This window comes from Tetrahymena thermophila (genome assembly GCF_000189635.1).
Source record: "Tetrahymena thermophila SB210 genomic scaffold scf_8254788, whole genome shotgun sequence".
In the NCBI taxonomy this organism is placed as follows: Eukaryota; Ciliophora; class Oligohymenophorea; order Hymenostomatida; family Tetrahymenidae; genus Tetrahymena; species Tetrahymena thermophila.
The window spans coordinates 89,843-109,318 of NW_002476544.1; the positions used below are offsets into that span (position 1 = coordinate 89,843).

Genomic DNA, 19,476 nt, shown 5'->3' on the forward strand with positions numbered 1-19,476 from the left:
GATGAGTTAAAATCGAAATACATTTTTCACAATTCAAATATTGAAAAATCTCCCTAGATAATTATTTTGCCTAAATTCCTACTTTAGATATTAAATGAAGAACATATAAACAAATTTAAAAATCATTCAATCATAAATATTATTATATTACATTCTTTTAATAATTTTTAATTGATTAGAATGAATTTATTAATACAAATTAACTTAATTAGTAATTTTAAAATAATTTAAATTTAATGTATGGATGGTATTATAATAATTTAATTGCAATAATTTAGTTTGTTTTTAAAGTAAAGTAAAATCTATTTTTTGATAAAAATAAAAGTGGCAAAAATAGATATTAAGAAGTGTTGTGATTATAAATTGATAAGTATTATTTTTGATTACAAATATATTATATTAAGGAGAAGTAACAATATTATACCACAAATTTTATTTTAACAACAAAAATAAAATAGTTTGGAATCTATAAAAGAAATAGATAATCAATATCATTTTCTGTCTAAAGAAAAATTTAGTGATACCTAACAAACAAACAAACTTTCTGAATTAATTTACATCAGACCTATAATTACAAAAGAAAAAACAAACAAGTTATTAAATAGAAAACTAATCAAAATTTAATAAATCAATAATAAACTAAAAAAGTAGTAAATTAGTTAGTGAAAAATATGAAGACACTCGTTTTAATTTATATAACATTTTCCCTTTTAATCTCGTTAAGCTTATGCACAGAAAATTGTTTTGAAAATTGCAACAACCTTTATAGCGATTGCATTATATAACCTTAAAATTTCTTAGATTTCTAACATAAAAAATTGTGCTTGGGAGGAAAGGCTACTTGCTATTAATAATGTAGAATTGAAGAATCAGTTTATAATGTTAAATTAGTTGAAAACAACAAGCCTTTAATCGGAAGCGGTATTGATACAAATCTTATTTTTTGCTAAGGTCAGTGCAAGAGAGATATGTTTAAATGCCAGATAGGATGTAAAAGCATGGGTGCTCAATGCAACTTTGAGTGTGATTAATCTTACAGAAATTGCTTGACTGTAACATGCCAATAATGAAGACAAATAAAAACTATTAGAGCAAATAACTAACTAATAAGTAACGCTAACAAATAAACTATATAAAAATAAATAAATAAAATAATATTGAGGGTAAAATAACTACTAACTTTTTCATCATATAATGAGATAAGATAAGTAAAACCTTGTATTTTAAAGGAAATTTATATTAAGTAACAAATTTTATATTCAAAAAGATTTATTTAAATATCACGCTATAAATATCGATTCATACTATTCTTTTATTTACTATAATTTATGATGAAAAATTTTACAAATCCAAACAAAAATTGTTTACTATAACTAATATCCTAAATAGTTTATTTGCCTGAAATTCCTTTCATATATATTATATCCAAGATTTTTAACTCAAATATTTTATCTAAATTTGTTTCCATATTTGTTTGTATTTATTTATTTGAGTTTCAAACATCTAAACATACTTAATATTAAATTAGTAAATTTTCTTATATAATCTCAAAAAATTGTTCCAAGTAACAGTTAATCATACATTTTAACCTATTCATCTGTAATGTTTACTCCTTAATTGGTATGAATTAAAATTATATCTTTTGAAAATTTGGAATTACCTCATTTAAGGAATTCTAAATAATAAGATTTGCAAATATATAACTAAATCTAATAACCTCTCGAAAAATGTGAATAAAAATATCATAAATTAAATAAATTTTTAATGATTTAATACATTTAATAATATAAAATAGTAATTAGCTGATTTGATATTTATCTAATTAATCTAGCAAAAGTCTTCAAAAATTCATAAATTATTTCATACGATCTTTTTTGATAAATATTTTTTTCTATTAATTAATTTATTTAGCTTACATTTAATTTTGTTCTTTAACACTAAAATCAATCAATCATTTTATAACTAAAATAAATTTATAACAAAAACAGTAAATTAAATTGATCTCACTTTATTAAGTCAAATAATATATATAGATTTATAAATAAATCATTTTCATCATCAAAAAATTGTAAAAAATAATTCATTTTAATTTGGTATTGACATAAAATAATAAAATTATAAGTAATAAAACTTCGAATGAAAAAATTAATTTGTTTTTATGAAATAATTCTCAAATTAATAAAAAAATAAATTTCCCCCACCGGGACTTGAACCCGGGTCTGAAGGGTGAAAACCTTCTATCCTAACCTGCTAGACTATAGGGGAGACATGCTTTATATCAAAAAATTCAAAATATATTTCTCAAAATTGCTATTTTTTACATTTAAAATAATCAAAAAAAGTATTTAATTTATTTAATTGGTATTTTGTTGATTATTTGAAGGATTTTAATTCAATTAAAAAAAATCCATCAAATTGAAGTAGATTATAAAAAGACCAAATAAATTTAATCAAAAAGTTAGCCCGCCGTGGGGCTCGAACCCACGACCACAAGATTAAGAGTCTTGCGCTCTACCGACTGAGCTAGGCGGGCGGTACAATAACTAATCATAAAATAAATTATAATTTGATTATTTTTAAGATTTTTTGGAATTATTAGGTTTTTATTTTAAAAGAAAAAACGTTGAAAATACAAACAAATCTTTCTTTGAAATATCTAAGTATTGTTAGTAAATAATATAAATCATTAAAATATCTAAATGCTGTTTGTTTTAATTTAAATAAAACAAAATCCAATAATAAATCTAATTAAAATCTTTGATCTCACTTATAAAATTGATTAGCTTTTACAAAATATAAAAGCAAAAAATTTAATTATTGATTAAAACTTGAATTAAATAAACATTTGGAATTTCTTTTTTAGGAAAAAAATTAAATTTTTAAAATTAACTTAAAATAAATTACCATTTTAGTTAGTTGTCAGTAAAAATATTAATTTAAAAAACTTTTATATTCAATTTGACTGATTGATTTAGTTTATTAATCAATTTTCTTAATCTCTTTTTAAATTAATAAGCATTTTTAATTATTTTTTGATATTTTAGTTTTGAAAAATAATTTAAATTGAACTCTAGATAATAATTTGTTTGCTTAGTTTAAATCTACTCCTTAAAAATTTAATCAATTTTATAAACAATCTGACCTCTTTAAAATATTAATGTAATGAATTTTTTAATTTTTTTTTTAGCTTATTTTTTAATATTCAAATAGATTTAATCATTTTTTTAAATTTAAATTCTTTATTTTTATTGTGATCAATTTTATATAATTTTATTTAAAACTGAAACTGATTATCAGATGAAAATTTGTGTCTGATTTATCTGTTTAAAATATATTTTAAATCGAATTTAAGAAAATAAATATTATATGAGCTTAATTGTAATAATTTTTTATTAATTTAAAATATGCTAAAACCATTTTTTATATTATAAATAATTAAATTTTACCATGGCTCATTTTTTGGAAATATAATTAAATAAAAAGAATATCTATTTGAATATTTTACATTAGTAAAACCGTTAATAAATAAATTAATTAATTAATGAAATTCAAATTTGGTAAAATAAAAATGTAAAATTAATTATTTTGGTTTTTGTAAAGCATGATTTTTGTACAGAATAGGGATTTAAAAAAATTCAGTTTACATTTAATTATTTGAAAACAGGCATAGAAAAAGGAAGACATATGAATGTTATAAAATTGTAACCATGGTCATAATTTTCTAATTGTTTAGTAACTCTTCTGTTTTTTTTCTTTTATTAAATTCAATTTTTGCACAACTACTCAATTTTGTTATTTTTTGGAGATTTTTATATCAGTTTACTATGATGATGAATTAATTACTAATTTTAGTTATATCCGAAACCAAACAATTATTCAACTTCGTCATCAACATTTTAAATGTGTATTTTTGATGCAAAATGCAAAAGAATATTTTACTTTCCACAAAAAATAAATTAAAAATAAATTACATTAGTTGTATGATAACAATAAGAAAAACAAATAAGTGAATAATAAAAAGCATTGATCAACTCAATCTAAAAGAATTTTGTATAATCACAAAATTTATTTAATATCATAAATTGATAAGTATTGAATATTTAGAAAAGAACTAGCTTTTGTATGCCACTGTAACTCAAATTATTTATTTATAAATTAATAAATAAGAAAACATTAAACAAATTAAAATAATGTAGAAACTACTAATAACCTTACTTTTTTTCGCCCTTTTTATTTCATAGTCTGTAGCTCAAAACGAGTGTCTGGACAACTGCAATATTTCTCATTACAACTGCATAGGTCAATAAGAAAATTTAATGGACTTCAAACAAAGAAAGTAATGCGAAGGTGAGAGAAGTATCTGTTTTAAATAATGCAAAGCTCAGAATCCTATTTTGAGTGTTTTAAATGAGTTCAAAGATAATTTTATTGTGACAAAAAGCAGTGATGATGACAATGTCTAATAATGCTAAGATAACTGTAAAAGAAATATGTTCAAGTGCTAAATATCATGCAAAAACCAAGGTGCTAAATGTAATTTAGATTGTGAAATGACTTATAGAAGCTGCTTATCATTAACTTGCCAATAATAATGAAAAAACTTTATATAGAAAAGATATAAAAAATAAATTAATAAATAAATAAATAAATAAACTTAAAAATAAATATATGTTTAATAAAATATTTTTATAATATATATAAATAACTAAACTACCTATTAATGAATAGCTAACTAACTGATTAACAAAGTAACAGCGACACTAATATCCCTTATTTATTTATGTATTATTCACTCATTAAAATTAAAATTTATATTAAGTAACAATTTTCTATTGAAATATTTATTTGAATTTCACGCTATTAAAAACACTTATTAACATTTATTTTTTAATCAAATTTTAAACAAATCATTTCTTATTACCCTTAATTATCTTTGTATGTAATTTGGCATACAAAAATCAAATTCAATTCAAATTAAGTCAAATCAATTTTGCAAATTTTCATTAGAAAGTATGATTACAATTTATTTATTATTTATCAAAAGAAAGAAATACTATTCCGAATTAAGAATTTTATATAAAAAATTCAAGTTTTAAAACATAGATCTCAAGCAAAAGACAAATAATTTTATGTTCTTTTGTTGATATCCGAACAATACTGATTTATAAGAAATAAGTTTTATTTATTTAGCATAAATTAATACTTAAGATTATCAAGTAAAAGCATCTTAATTCAAAATCGAAATTTTTTTATTTTAATATTTGTGTTTATTTTTTGTTTATCAATTTTTAGAAATGATAATTTATTTATATTTTTTTGATTTTTTAAATCTTAAAGTATAAGATTAGAGATTTTTATAGCAAAATTAATTATGTATTATTTTGAGTTTGTAATTTAGTTTAAAATTATAATTCTTTAAATATTAATCTACTTTATTTGTCAAAGATGTATGTTTCTTTAGTTTTTGATTGAATTATTTATTTTCAATTTTTTAGATATTAAAAATCTTTTGAAAGCTGAGCATTTCATGCAAACAAACCCTTTGTTTGAAATTTTAATAAATCAAAAATTTGATCTATTGATTGTTATTTATTTGTGTTTGTTTTTGGGGTTTAAATGTTTTTTTCAAAAGATTATCAAACAATTTAGTTAAAAAAATTAGCAATTAAAATAAAAATGAAGGAAATTTAGTGTATTAAAAAATAGAATGAAAAAGAATTAAGTTATTTAGTAGATTTATGTGATAAAATACTACATAAATAAATATAATACTTATATACTCTTATATTCCCATTTATATTTATATTAGCTTAAATTAGTTATCAAATATAATTAATTATAAGAGGACTTATATGTATGTTTTTTTGTGTTTGTTAATAAAGATGAATTTTCAATAAACTTTCTTTAATTTTATATCTCTATTATTTGTTTGATTTATGATAAAAATAAATAGGTTGAGCGAGCAATTTAATGAGATATCCCTAAATATTTAAGACCAGAAATATTAAGAAAATTGTTTTGTTAGTGTTTTTTATAAATAGAAAATCAGTCTATCATTGTTAGATGATATTAACTATTTATATAATTATTTCTTTTGGTCAATAAATACTTAGCTATCTCCAAAAATTCAGTTTTTTGTTAAGAAATTATGTTGTTATTTGTTTACATTAGATTACGCTCCTCAATTCATTAATTAATTGATTGATTGATTAATTTATTGTTCTGTTTGAGCGATTTATTTTGCTTTTTAATAATTAAAGTAAATTCAAAGATTCAAGAATTGAGAAGGGTTGTAGCAGCCGTCTATAATTTTTTTCTGGTCAAAAATAAATAGACGCTGAGAATAAATAATTGATTCATATAAATTAAAGATATTTATTTTTATCTTGAAATTTTCTTTCTTTCTTTCTTTTTTTGTTTTGTTTGTTTTTTGTTTCTTTTGTTTTTGATATTTAAGAATTAAAGATATTTTATTAAATTATTTAAAAAGATATCATTGGTAATTAATTATGCATGTATTTCTAAATGCAAATTTGCTTGTTTTTGATTTTTGATAGATTAAAAAAATAATAAATAATCAGCTTATCTCATTCTAATTTTGTTTCTGATTAAAATTTAATAATGTTTTTTGTTATTGTTTGTTTTTAATGTTTATTGATATTCTCTATTCATAAGTGAATGAATGAATAATGCTTATAATAATTTATTGTAAATAAGAAGAAGGAACCATTTTTTTTGGGTTACTGCAGCAATTATTTATTTATGTATTTTTTGTTTGTTTGTTTGTTAGCCTTAAAATTGGCTGGTTGATAGATAGTTAGTTAGTTAATTAGTTGATCTTCATTTTTTTTAAATAAGTTAACTTAAATAAGAAATTTAAAGAAGTGTTTAGCTTGTTAAATCTTTTAAAAGCATGCTTCTGATAAGGTACCACTCTTTTTTTTTGTTCTTTGAGTCTTCTATTGCTCAAAAAATAAAGTGGTGATTGAGAGCCTAACTTTTTCAATCCACAGCCTCACCTGAATTTTAAAGTGAAGAGTTTTCTTGAAGTGACAAAGCTGTTTCTTTTTCTTGGACTTTTAAATAGGGCTGAGTGTGCAAGTTTTCCTTTTCTTACCTCTCTTTCGCTTCTTAGAGTCTAATGTGATAATGCTCTTTCGATAGTATATCTTTATGACTCTAAGCGGAATTACTGTTTTAGGAGTTAAGCTTTTCTTCTTCGTTTTCAATCCTGTCATCGGTTTTACTCTAGCACTAAGAGGAGATATTTGGAGCATTTGTTTTTTAATTTATTTACTGCTTTTGCTTATTTTGGAGTTCTTCTAATATTCTCTAACTTTCTTATTTCTAAGCAACTTGAACCTTCTTGATCGCATCTGGAATCGATATCACTTCAGTTGAATTCATCCAGCTAGATTCCTCAACTTCAAAAATTGTAGGTCTTTTTGATGGGTTTTCGTCAAGCATCTGAGTGAGCAAATCTATGAGATTGAGGATATCTTCAGAAGGATGCTAATTAATCAAATAATTGATTTTACACTAGACTTAGTTCCATGCGTTTTTGAGCGAAAATTGTGACATTTAAAAGGATTAGGCTCCTGCAGTATTAAACGGGTACTAATTAAATACAAGACAGAATAAAACAACTCCCAAAGAAAAGATATCTGCTTTTTAACCGTCATATTTCTGATATTTGCCCTCTCTTTGAGCTTCTGGAGCGATATGTGGTTATGGCATTTTACAACCTCCACTATTCAAGAGGCCTCTTTGAGCATTGCTTTTATTAGCAGAAGTTGGAGCACTTTGATTTTTAGATGTGGTACCAAAATCAGCCAATTTTAAATTAAATTCGTTATCTAAAAGAATATTAGCTAATTTGATATCTCCGTGATAATATCCTCTTGAGTGAATGAATGAAATAGCTGATACGAGCTATTTAATTAAATTACGAACCACCTAAATGTGGATCTATAAATTCAATGTAGTAAACACACCTTATGGTATGCTTTGAGTCAAATTTTAGTAATGATTTTAATGACAATGAGGTTGCTAAATATCTTTTGGTTGAGGCGACTGACTGGTGTATTTGCAATACTGATTTATCAATTTTTGAACTTAATTAGTAGCGGATGAAGGGCCTAAAGCAAAAGTTTAAAAAGATTAATCACATGAGAAAGGATTAAAAATTTCCTTCATAGAATCTAAAGCGTTGTTTAGTGAACCATTAGGACAGAATTCAAGGATCAAAACGTGATAAAATATATTTTCATGATGAAAGTTAGTGCGATATCCATAAGTCTTTACAATATGAGGGTGATAATCAATGTTTTCTTCCTCTAAAATTTGTTGCTATTAAAATTATTAGTTGCCTTAATTCAAAGCAGCATTTTCAATATTAGTTTATCCATCAGATAAATTCGAATGGTTATTGTTTCCATTCTAATTGTCCTATTGCTACTGAGCACCATTGTTATTTTGCTGGTTGCCATTCACGTTAGCTGAGTGCTAACCGATATCCTAAAGAACTCTGAATTCATTAGACAAACACTTAACCCTGTCAGATCTATCAGATTGAGCTGCCTTGAAAATATAGAGCTCGCCTTGAGAAGAACGGTAAACAAAAATAGTTGAGTTGCCTCCTTGATGCTTGAAAGGAAGCTTCTGAAGAAATCTTTAATGATGCATTTGTTGATTTCTGTTTGATTTGTTGGTTTGGTTTTGTTTATTGTTAGGATTTTTATCTGCTTCTTGGTCTTCTTCTTGTTCCTTCATTACCTTTAATTTGCCTTCTTTTCAACACAATTTACGCCTGTGAAGTTCTTCTGTTGAGTTTGATTTAAAGGAAATAAAGAATACAAAAATTATATATTTTAAACAAATTGTTTGTTCTCCTGTTTTTTGTTTCTTGTTTCTTTCTTTCTTTCTATGAATGTATGTATGTATATATAAGTATATATAATAAATAATACAACACTTAATTATTAATTAATTAATTATTTATTCTTGATGCCTCAAAAATAATAACTTATATAACTTCTCATTCATTTATCAATATAAAATTAATCAACCAAGCAAATAAATAAATAAACATATAAACTTTCTATAGAGAAAATGCACGCATTTTCTTGATGTTCTATTTTTTTTTTTTTTTCTTACAAGGAATTTCTAAAATTTGCATGACCCAAGTATTGAATTCTAATAAGAATAATCTTTGAATTTTGTAATGAAAAGATATTTACTTTTATTAATGGATAAAGTTCAAAAAAAAAAAAGTGAAATGAAGTAAATTAATTAGTTAAATACAATTTTTTATAAAAAAAAAATGGCAAAATAAAAATTTATTTTGATTGTTTTGAATAAATAATTGCATTTATGATAATAAAAATACAAATAAAATTATAATATAACTATTAATTTATTTATAAATGAGTAAGTTATTGATTTTAAAATAGTCAACCATAATTTAGATCTGTTTTTATCTATTTCTAATTCATGATAAAAACATAAAAGAAGTTTTAAAATCAAATAAATCTTTGTAATATTTATCTATATATCTATCTATTTGAAAATAAATTGAAAAAGCAAAAAAAATTATAATAGCTAAATGAATGCAAATTGATAGATAAAAACAATGATAGAATTCAATATTGTTAATATCAAGAAAATTTCAATCAATTTTATTTTTCTTTTTATTTATAACAAATTATAATTTTTTACTAATAATTTCTGAATAGATTGTAGAATATAGAAAATTGCCTAAATTAAATTTCCATCTTCGAATAATCACTCAAACCAAGCAAAAAGAAAGATGACATTTATTTCTTTTTAGGAGATAAAAATTAATAAATATTTTTTTAAATTAACAATTAAAGAAATTAATTTTGAAATAAACTCAATAAAATTGTTTTGAGTTATGCTTTTAATTATGTTTATTTGCTTTTTTATGCCATATTTTACTTTTTAGAAGATATGGGTTGAAACTATATTCTATCATATTCACTAACTATTATTTAATTAATTCTAGATGCTTCTAGAAATCTTTCTAAACACTAGAGAGTTTATTATATTCTAGAAAAGCAAAGATAGATCTAACTAACTAAATATTTTAAAATCAATAAAATAAAATAAGAATATTCTAGTAAAATAAATATAATAATTTATTAAAAATACTTGAAAAATTAATTTAAATTATAACTTAAATCATAAATAAAAATACATGTTTCTTTTAAACTACAATCTTATATTCATAAATAAATCTAATAGATGAAAAATAAATAATATCTTTATTTTTAACCTTAATAAAAAAAAATTTTATTGCATTTTTCAAATTTTCTTTCTTTTATTATTTAATTAATATAAAAATATTTTTATCATACATATTATAAATATAATTATTAATTAATTAATTTCATGGTATTAATTTAAGAATTTATATTGTCCTTATTTAAATTTAAAAACTAAATTAATAAAAAAGAAATTAAATTTTTAAATATTTATAAATCTATTTCAAGAAAAAATACAAAAAGATATTTATATATATAGCTTATTATATCAAAACCAGATATTATTTTGCATATTCACAAATTAATCTTTGAAGTTTTTAATTGAAAATTCTTAAAAATTATCAAAGAAGAGACCAGTCATCTTTAATATTATTATGAATATATATATATTATAACTCAAAACATATTTTTTAAAACAAATGCTAGATCTAAGATTAAAAATCTAAATTTTTATTTTAGCTATCATTAATTGATAAATAATAAAAAAAATAAATACTTCTAAGATAAATTAGTTCTGTTCAGAACTTCATTTAAAAAATAGAACATAAATAAATAAATTAGGAATTTTATTTTAAAAAAGAGACTTAAAAGTTAATTAATTAACTAATCCAAAATAAAAATCATCCTTTTTAAATTAGAAAAATACACATTTTATTTTTATATTTGTTTAATAATTTAAACTGGTTAATTTTTAAGATTAATAAATTTTGTAGAAATAAAATACCTAACAAACATCATAGTTTAATCAAATAAAAACACTTTTCAAATAGAATTTATACTAATAGTAGTTAACAAAAATACTTAAAAATAAGGGCTAATAATAGATTCAATTTTATTAAATAAGAATGCTTATACTTCTATATTATTGCTGTTTTATTATCATCAGTTCTCTTTTTTAGAAGCATCTCAGTAAATATCTGTTTGATTAATTTAAGTAAATTAAAAAAAAAAAAAATTATAACATTAGATGCTTTTGCAGATGTCATAGAAGACTTATCACAACCTATTTAAAATAATTTATTCACTTAAACTGCACTGATAGCTGAAGATTTCAAACAATACGATTAATTTGAATTAAGTTAAGAAATAATCAATTAAATAAGTAGTGATTAACTTTTTTAGTATAATGAATACTATTTTGTAGAGATTACTACTCAAAATAATAATATTGAAAGAAAAGTGACAAATAGTTTACATAATAATCTTATTGTGTATTGCAGCAAATTACAAAGCATGAGAAATGATGTTGCTTGCTTATTTTTTATAATATTTAATTCAAATGAGTTAAAAAATAATCATTTTTTTTAAATGATTGCAATTGATTAATTTAAAGCTAATAATTCTACTTATCAACAAGTAATCAAATTTATCATTAATTTAATTATTTTTTCTTAATTTTTTTTTAATGTGAAGAGTTTAGCAAATAATGGTAGGGAAATCAAACTTAAAAATCTTGAGTTTTTGGGATAATGTTTACAATGTGATGTAAAAAGTGTTCATTGCAATTTAAAACATAGTTATTGGTTAGATTTTTAAAAGTTGTAATGCAATATGTGTCCATTAGGCTGTAAAAATTGTGTCTATTCTAATTAAATAGAAAAGCCTATATGCTAATCTTGCTATACTGATTACTAATTAGATTCAGGTCAGTGTTTCAAAATTTAATAATGCTAAAGTGGAAATTACTTTGATGAATATTAAAGCAAATGTGTGAAATGCATGGATTATTGTAAATAATGTCACACTAAGTCTCAGTGCAAATAATGTGAAGATGGTTATGTTCTTGAGAACGGCTTATGCAAATCTAGATGCAAAACAGGTTTTAAATGGAGCGAAAATAATTAATGCGAAGAAATATGTGGAGATGGGTTACTCTTTAAGAAGAGTGGATGTGATGATGGAAATAATCTAAATGGGGATGGGTGCAACTCAAATTGTGAAGTAGAAGAAAATTATGAGTGTGTAAGAGAAACTGAATATACTCCTGATAAATGCTATATCAAAAAGAGCAAATAAGTAAATCAGAGATAATTATATGTCAATTTTGACAATATGTTCCGTCTAATAAGTAATTAAGAAAACTAAATAACTGTAGAAATTATATAAAAAGTTGCGATGTATGGTAAAATGAATGAAATACTAAATGTTTATATCCCTAATTGTGATTACTCCTTTGACATTTAATATGAAGAATTTACCTACATAACTTACACTTTCTATTTCCCTTAATTAGTTCCTCCAACATAAATGGTTTTCTTCAATATCACAATCCCTAATAAAATCTTTCCTCTACCCCAAAATCTTGAAGGCCTTGCATTAGTAATCTAAACAAGAAACACTTACTCAGTTCCAGACTAGAGCTTTTAAAATTTATTTATTGATATTATTTCATATTTCCTTTACATAAGTCAAATAGTCTTTCTTATTTCTACTTTCCTTCTAAATACAAAGTCATTTTAATCCTTAGTGTTATGGTAATATAGTCTATTCTAAATTACAGGATTCTACTCTTTTCCGTAAATAATTCGTTCATCTATTTATTTATAACCTCATTTTCTATTTATCATTGCAATTAAACAAAGAATAGTAAATAAAGAAACAAAAAATTGAAGTCAAATCAACAATGAATCTTTAATTTTACTAAAAAGTCATTTTTTGAGTTAAAAAAAGATGATTTTATATTAAATTTGATTAAAATATTTTAAAATTAAACAAAATTAATTTTTAATTTAATTTTTAACTTTATTTAAGAATAAAATATAAAAATAAATTATCTGATAAAAATATTTTTTACATATACTAGGGCATCACTTAATTTAAAAGCTTTTATTGATAAGATTCATGCTAGTTGGCTTTCATTTAATATAAATTAACCAGCAAAATCTTTGGATAATATTAGGAATCTCGAAGGAAATGAGTAAAAATTAAATAAATATAAAATAATTAAAACATAAATAATATCTTTAATTATTTTAATTAGGAGATTACTGGCAGACGTTGGAGATATCTTTAATCCTACTAACTTTAGTTCGTTAAAAGGACATTTAGACTACTTCATGGGATTTTACATTATATTAGGAGCTGTCTTGCTGTTTAATATAATTTTCGGGATTATTGCTTCAATAAAAAAGAGTGAGAAGTTCTCATATGAATTTAAAAAGAGATTTGTTTTTAATTATTATTTAGCTGTAATCTTCTTATTCTATGAGACTTACTCTGAAGATGTCATTTATAGAATTTATAAGTAAATATTCTTAGACTTGAAAGAAGAAATTATTTGTTATTTATCTGCTGCTTTTATCGTTTTACATCCCTTTTATATTTTACCAATATTGATAAAATCTGATAAAGAATAAGAAGTAGAAATATTGGGCGAGTAACCCTTATCATTTTATTATCTAAATTATGATATTCATACTTAATGGCATTTATATTTATAAATACCAATTAGAATGATTTTTATCTCTGCTGGTAATTTACTTAAATTAGTTTTACCTTAAGGGTATCCATTTTACTTAGTGGCCTAATATCTCTTAATTGTTCTATATAACCTTATATTCAAAATTTAAACAGATAACAGAATTCGGATTATAGACATCTCTATTTCTATAGCAGCTTTAGTTTAAACAATAATTTTGGCTGCTGTCTCATAACAAAGTTACATTTTTTAAGAAAGTGTCAGATCTTAAGTGGCAAATGTTATTATTTATTTGCCTTTTTTGCCAATTTTTATTTTCTTAGTTTATTACATACAACTTATCATAGAAAAAAGTAGATTATACTTAAGGGAAAGAGAGTAAATGAAAAAAATAATCCCGATTGATGTTTTTATTTAACAAACTCGCACATATACAATGAGTAAAAAAATCCTAAATTAGATAGATTCAGAAGAAAAGTAGATAGATTTATTTTAAATTTTATATTAATTTATTTATTTATTTTATGGAATTTTGCATAATTTTTTACATAATTTATTTATAAAAGATTACCTAAAAGCGAATTTAATAGCATCAAAAGCAGAGCTTCTTTAGCAGTTTAATAATTTGATTATTCCGATGGTTAAACTTCATTTAATTAAAAACAAACAAAAGTAAGAAGCAGTCTTGGTTAAATTAATCCAGCTAAATCAACACCAAATGCAAGTAGGTTTAGTTTGCAAAATACTTTATTTGCTCCTACTAGAAAAACTAAAAAGGAAACTTCAATTGCTCCTATTTTTGAAAACAAGGCTTATGAAAATGAATCATCTATATAGGAAAGCTAAGAGCAAACTTAGAATATTATTTAAACAAATTTAAATTTGTAGAAACAGGCTAAGTTAAAATCACAAAACCCTAGCTAGGTAAATTCTCTTCAGTAATTTATCAATTTTAACACCTTTGAGGGGAAAAAAAATTTATTGTCAAATTCACCTATAAACGCGACAGAGTAAAGAAAAAGTAACGCTGGCTTATAGAGATAATCAATTTAGGTTAGAAAAACAATAAATAGCCTTTCAAATTAATAAAACTTAGATCCATCTCCAAGTTCTTCAAATTATAATTTAAAAACGGTATTTTTATTCTTTTAAATTTATTTATTTTACAGATTAATATTTGCTTACTTAATGGTTAAATTTAAAATACTTTTTTATTTCCTAAATAGCTTCTTAAATCATTTTATTTCTTAAATTTTTTTAAACTATAAATTTTAATTAAAAAACTATTTATTAAATAATAAACATTTTTTTTTTAATTTTACTCAGCAATTAATAATTATTTAACTTCTTTTTAACTTATTTCAAACTAAATTGATAAATTTTGTAGTAGTTTAATCAATAAATCTTTAAATTATAAATAAAATATTAATTTTTATTTTAAATTTCTAAAATTAATTATGATTTTAAATAAAAAGACACCTTACATATCAATAAAAACAAAGCCAACAGAATTTTCAGAATAGGTAGAACAATTTGTACTTTGAATATATATGTTAATTAATTTTTTGTTACATATAAAAAATAATTCAACACTTAAGATATTAAAATGATCTATCTTTTAATTCAACCAGTTTTTTTGTATTTTGTATACATTTATTGAATTTTTAAATTTTTAATGGCAAATAAATAAAAAAAGATTAAATTTTCACTCTAATAAGATGATTAATATATCTATTTGCAAATGTATGCTTTCATTCTAAACAATTATCCCTCATTATCAAATTACTTAAATACATATTTTACTAAAAAATTGATAATAGCTTCTTCATTCTTGGATATCACTTTGAAATAAATAAACAAGCTTTGAATAATGAAATTAATTATTATTGTTTTACCTTATTGAAAATAATTCATGAAAATTAAAATAAATTATTATTAATTTAAACATTTTTTTTTCTTCAATTGCTAATTAAATTCTAGCTAATATTTGACTTTTTTAGTTTATTTATAGATTGAATTTTTAATAAATTATTAACACGTAATTATAAGATAATAGCTTAATTGATTCAAGAAATTCAAATCAAACTAAAAATTTTTGATAAATCAAAAGTACTCAGTTAGCTCTTTAGTTTATGAATTGATAATATCTTATTATCAAGTAAATAAAAAAGAAAAATAGAAAGTTTGAAGATTAAAATCAATTTTAAAAATAAAAAAAACAAAAAGAAATAAATAGGTATTGAGATTACTGTTTGTTTGTTAAGATATATTTATTTAGTTCGGATAAGCATGAGTGGTCATTATCGTACAGTTATTAGCAAATTTTTATTAGCTCTTGCTTTAGTGCAGCTTTGTTATAGCCATTTTGCTATTAATTTATAACCTAAAGTTAGCATTAAAAATTTATAGTTTTTCAGTGGAGAAGAAACGAAAACAGTAAAGGTTAGTGAGGATGCTTTGTGGAAACACACAAAAAAATTAATTAAATATCCTTATAATTTAGGAGAATTAAAAACATGTCTGTAGAAATCATATGTCTATTTAAATTAAAACGAAGCTGCTCTTTTGTTAGGCAAATTCACTCTATTTGAATACCCTGCTGAAAAAGCATTTAAACAAGATAAATTTAAAGATTTAAATTTTTGCAAAAATTATCCTTCAAATAGCGATGTAAATAAACAGAGATTAGAAGCATTATAAAAGTATGATGCAGTAGATTCTTTTAATAGAAATTTTGCCAAGGCTTTATTTTACTTTCACGAATCTGAGCAGTTATTAAACGAAGACGCTCCTATTTATTTATTATTTATGCTTTGGATGAGTCGTTTTACAGAAAATTTAAATGGAATCATCGACAGTCACAACCTAAGTTTTGAAAATTTAAGCACTATGCTTGTTAATGCTGCCACTTTAAGAGGAAGTTCTTTAGCTTATTAGATGTAGCTCACAGAGATTCTTTAGTGTATGAAATTAAAGAACTTAGATCATAACTTTTATGAAATGCTTGGTATTTTGATGGAAAGTAAATTTCAAGATACTCTTAAATAAGGAAGTGATTAGCAAATAGAGGATTATTTTGCTACTAATTTTGAGCTTAAATCTTACAGACTAAAGCTTGAGAACAAAGAATACTAATTCCCAGAGGGTGTTATAACTTAAGAATAATATTAACTAATTCATTATGTTTCTACTGAAAAAAAGAAACCTTTTATAGAAGATCCTGCCTTTGATTAATTCATCTCAGAAGAAGACGAGGAGATGTTAAATGAATAATTGAAGGAAATTGAAAAATTGATGAAAGAAGAATATGGAATTGAGTATGAACCAATGACTATTACAAAAGAAGAAATGAAGAATCTTAAAAGTTAATTGAAAAATATTGCTTTAAGTGAAGATGGTATAATAGAAGTTCTTGATAACATCAATGACAGCAATGAAATACCTAACTAGCAATAGAAACAATCTAATAAAGTTAAATAGACACACTAAGTAAATAAAAATTAGCAACAGAATAATTAAAGCAAAAATTAATCTTAAGTTGATGAAAAGAATGAAAAAAATAATGAAGAAAAATAAAATGTTGATAAAGAAGATAAAAAGTTTGATAATTAAGAAGAAAATGATGATGTTTCTGACGAATAAGAAGATATTTCAGACAATTAGGATGAAATTAGAAATAAATTATATTAATTACTAAATGAAAAGCTTAAAATAAACAATTTGAAGATCTCAAAAAAAATAACTGAAAATGCAATAGATAAAATTTTTGATGTCTTAGATTCTACTATTCATTTTATGCAACAAGATACAAACAATAACTGCTTACCTTGCAAATACACACTCAACATTGCAGGAAAAGTTGTTAATATGTCTCATGAGGAGCTGAACTTATCGTCAGACAATTTGGAAGAAGAAGACGAAGACATTTCTCTAACTGATTAGCTTATCTTCTAAAATACTGACTTGAATTATCAGGAAATGATTGATCATTATGGTATGAATCCAACTAATCATGCTGAAGAAGTCTTAAGAAGAAGAGCTGATTTAGGAGATCTTTAAGCTTAATTACAATTAGGTGTCGATTACTATAGAGGCAATTTAGAAAATAATATTTAATAGAATCACTAATAGGCTTTCAACTATTTCTAAATGGCAGCTGAATAAGGTGTTGCATAAGCAATGTTTAATACTGGTTTGCTCTTAATGAACGGCTAAGGAACTTAAAAAGACGGGAAAAAAGCAAAAGAATATTTTTAGCGTGCTATTGAATTGGATGAAAAAATAGCGTAATATTATTTCTTTTAATTCATTATTCTATTTATTCGAACTTATTTATATAACACAATTTTTATTAGATATTATCTTTCAGCTTAAGTTTTTATTAAAAACTTTTAAACAGTATAGTTAATTAATAAAATAATTTTTAGTTAATTTTCGAATTGAATTTGAAAAAATAGATTATGGTATATATTTATTTATTTATTTTTATGTATTTCTTTTAAATAAATTAGATATGCAGGCTTAGCATAATTATATTTGATAGGCTTAGACGTTCCCTAGAATTAAACTAAAGCAGCTTCATATTTTGAAGTAGCAATGCGTGCAGGTCACTAAGACTCCAGAGTTAATTTAGCCATTTTATATCAATAAGGATTTGACAATGTCCCAAAGAATGTAACTAAGTCTATTGAGTTAATAAAACCTATTGTGCACAATAATAAAAGAGCTCAGATATTTATGGCTATTTAATACAACTTAGGGAAAGATATTGGAATGACATGCGAAACACTATTAGGTTTCATGCTTAAAAAAGAAGAAGATTCTTAGAATGAACAAAATGTATATTCAGTTAAGTCTTTGAAGAAATACTAAGCAGGAAAATATGAAGATGCTCTTATTTATTCAATATTTGCTTCTTTCATGGGGTATGATTAATCATACCATGATACTGGTTTTTTATGGAAAACTCTGATGAGAGACTAGAATAATAGAGAGTAGAGTATAGAGAAGAACTTAATATGCTCTTATAACGATTATGACCTTTGTTCTATGATTTTTTACTACAAAGATGCACTACTTCATAGAAATGAAAGTTTTGCTTAAGTAGGACATCAGATTTTTAAAGGATCAAACTCTTTTACTCATAGCTATTAATTGGCTTATGAAATATATAATTCAACTTCATATTTACCTGAAAGCCTTCATTCTATTAGTTACCTATATCAAAACGGATATTATGTAGAAAAGAATTTGACAAAAGCTATCGAATATAATGATAATATAATTAAAATGGTTGTTAACGATGAAGTTGAATTTAAAAATATCTATCCAGCAATTTTAAGAAAAGTTTTCCTCTTTTTTTACAATCTTCTTGATAAATTTATGAATTTCTTTTCTCATTTTTTTTGAAATTAATTATTATTGAATGAGAAATTTCATAAAAATAACTAACAAAAGACAAAAAATAAATATGTAAGAAAGTAAGTTGCATTGGAAAATCTTTAATAAACCAACTACTTTAAAAAAAAAAATACTAAATAAATAAATAAGTTTAATAGTTAAATAAATCTAATTACTTTATTATACATTTTATATCTATAATTAAATAAAATATTTACTATTTTTTATGATTAATTTTATTTTTGTGCCATTCAATTCTTAAAATTTTACTTTCTATTAAATCGAAAATAATTTGTATTTATTTACTTAATGATACTAAAATACTTCAATTCATTCCTCAAAAATTAAGGATAGATAAACTATGAGTTTTTTAAT

At 22.4% G+C, this 19,476-nt stretch overlaps 5 protein-coding genes across 5 annotated transcripts; 4 read left to right on the forward strand and 1 right to left on the reverse strand. All coding sequences in view use genetic code 6, as the record gives it.

Moving 5' to 3' along the window:
* Positions 1-671: 671 nt before the first annotated feature.
* Positions 672-1,070, forward strand: TTHERM_00259470 (hypothetical protein; the record flags this gene model as incomplete). Its single annotated transcript, XM_001008995.3, has 1 exon — positions 672-1,070. The coding sequence occupies one exon, from the start codon at positions 672-674 to the stop codon at positions 1,068-1,070; it is 399 nt and encodes a 132-aa protein (XP_001008995.1).
* A 3,120-nt stretch (positions 1,071-4,190) lies between these two features.
* Positions 4,191-4,595, forward strand: TTHERM_00259510 (hypothetical protein; the record flags this gene model as incomplete). Its single annotated transcript, XM_001008997.1, has 1 exon — positions 4,191-4,595. One exon carries the CDS (start codon positions 4,191-4,193, stop codon positions 4,593-4,595), a length of 405 nt encoding a protein of 134 aa, XP_001008997.1.
* Positions 4,596-7,002: 2,407 nt separating this feature from the next.
* Positions 7,003-8,772, reverse strand: TTHERM_000259511 (kinase domain protein; the record flags this gene model as incomplete). Its single annotated transcript, XM_012795885.1, has 1 exon — positions 7,003-8,772. The coding sequence occupies one exon, from the start codon at positions 8,770-8,772 to the stop codon at positions 7,003-7,005; it is 1,770 nt and encodes a 589-aa protein (XP_012651339.1).
* A 2,819-nt stretch (positions 8,773-11,591) lies between these two features.
* TTHERM_00259540 (proprotein convertase-like protein) lies at positions 11,592-15,245 on the forward strand (the record flags this gene model as incomplete). The annotated part of the gene is made up of 8 exons (XM_001009000.3): positions 11,592-11,639; positions 11,697-12,757; positions 13,087-13,200; positions 13,264-13,659; positions 13,735-13,754; positions 13,857-14,178; positions 14,268-14,835; positions 15,177-15,245. 8 exons carry the CDS (start codon positions 11,592-11,594, stop codon positions 15,243-15,245), a joined length of 2,598 nt encoding a protein of 865 aa, XP_001009000.3.
* Positions 15,246-15,990: 745 nt separating this feature from the next.
* Positions 15,991-19,110, forward strand: TTHERM_00259549 (Sel1 domain protein; the record flags this gene model as incomplete). The annotated part of the gene is made up of 2 exons (XM_001471097.1): positions 15,991-17,987; positions 18,213-19,110. The coding sequence occupies 2 exons, from the start codon at positions 15,991-15,993 to the stop codon at positions 19,108-19,110; spliced, it is 2,895 nt and encodes a 964-aa protein (XP_001471147.1).
* Between the last annotated feature and the right edge of the window lie 366 nt (positions 19,111-19,476).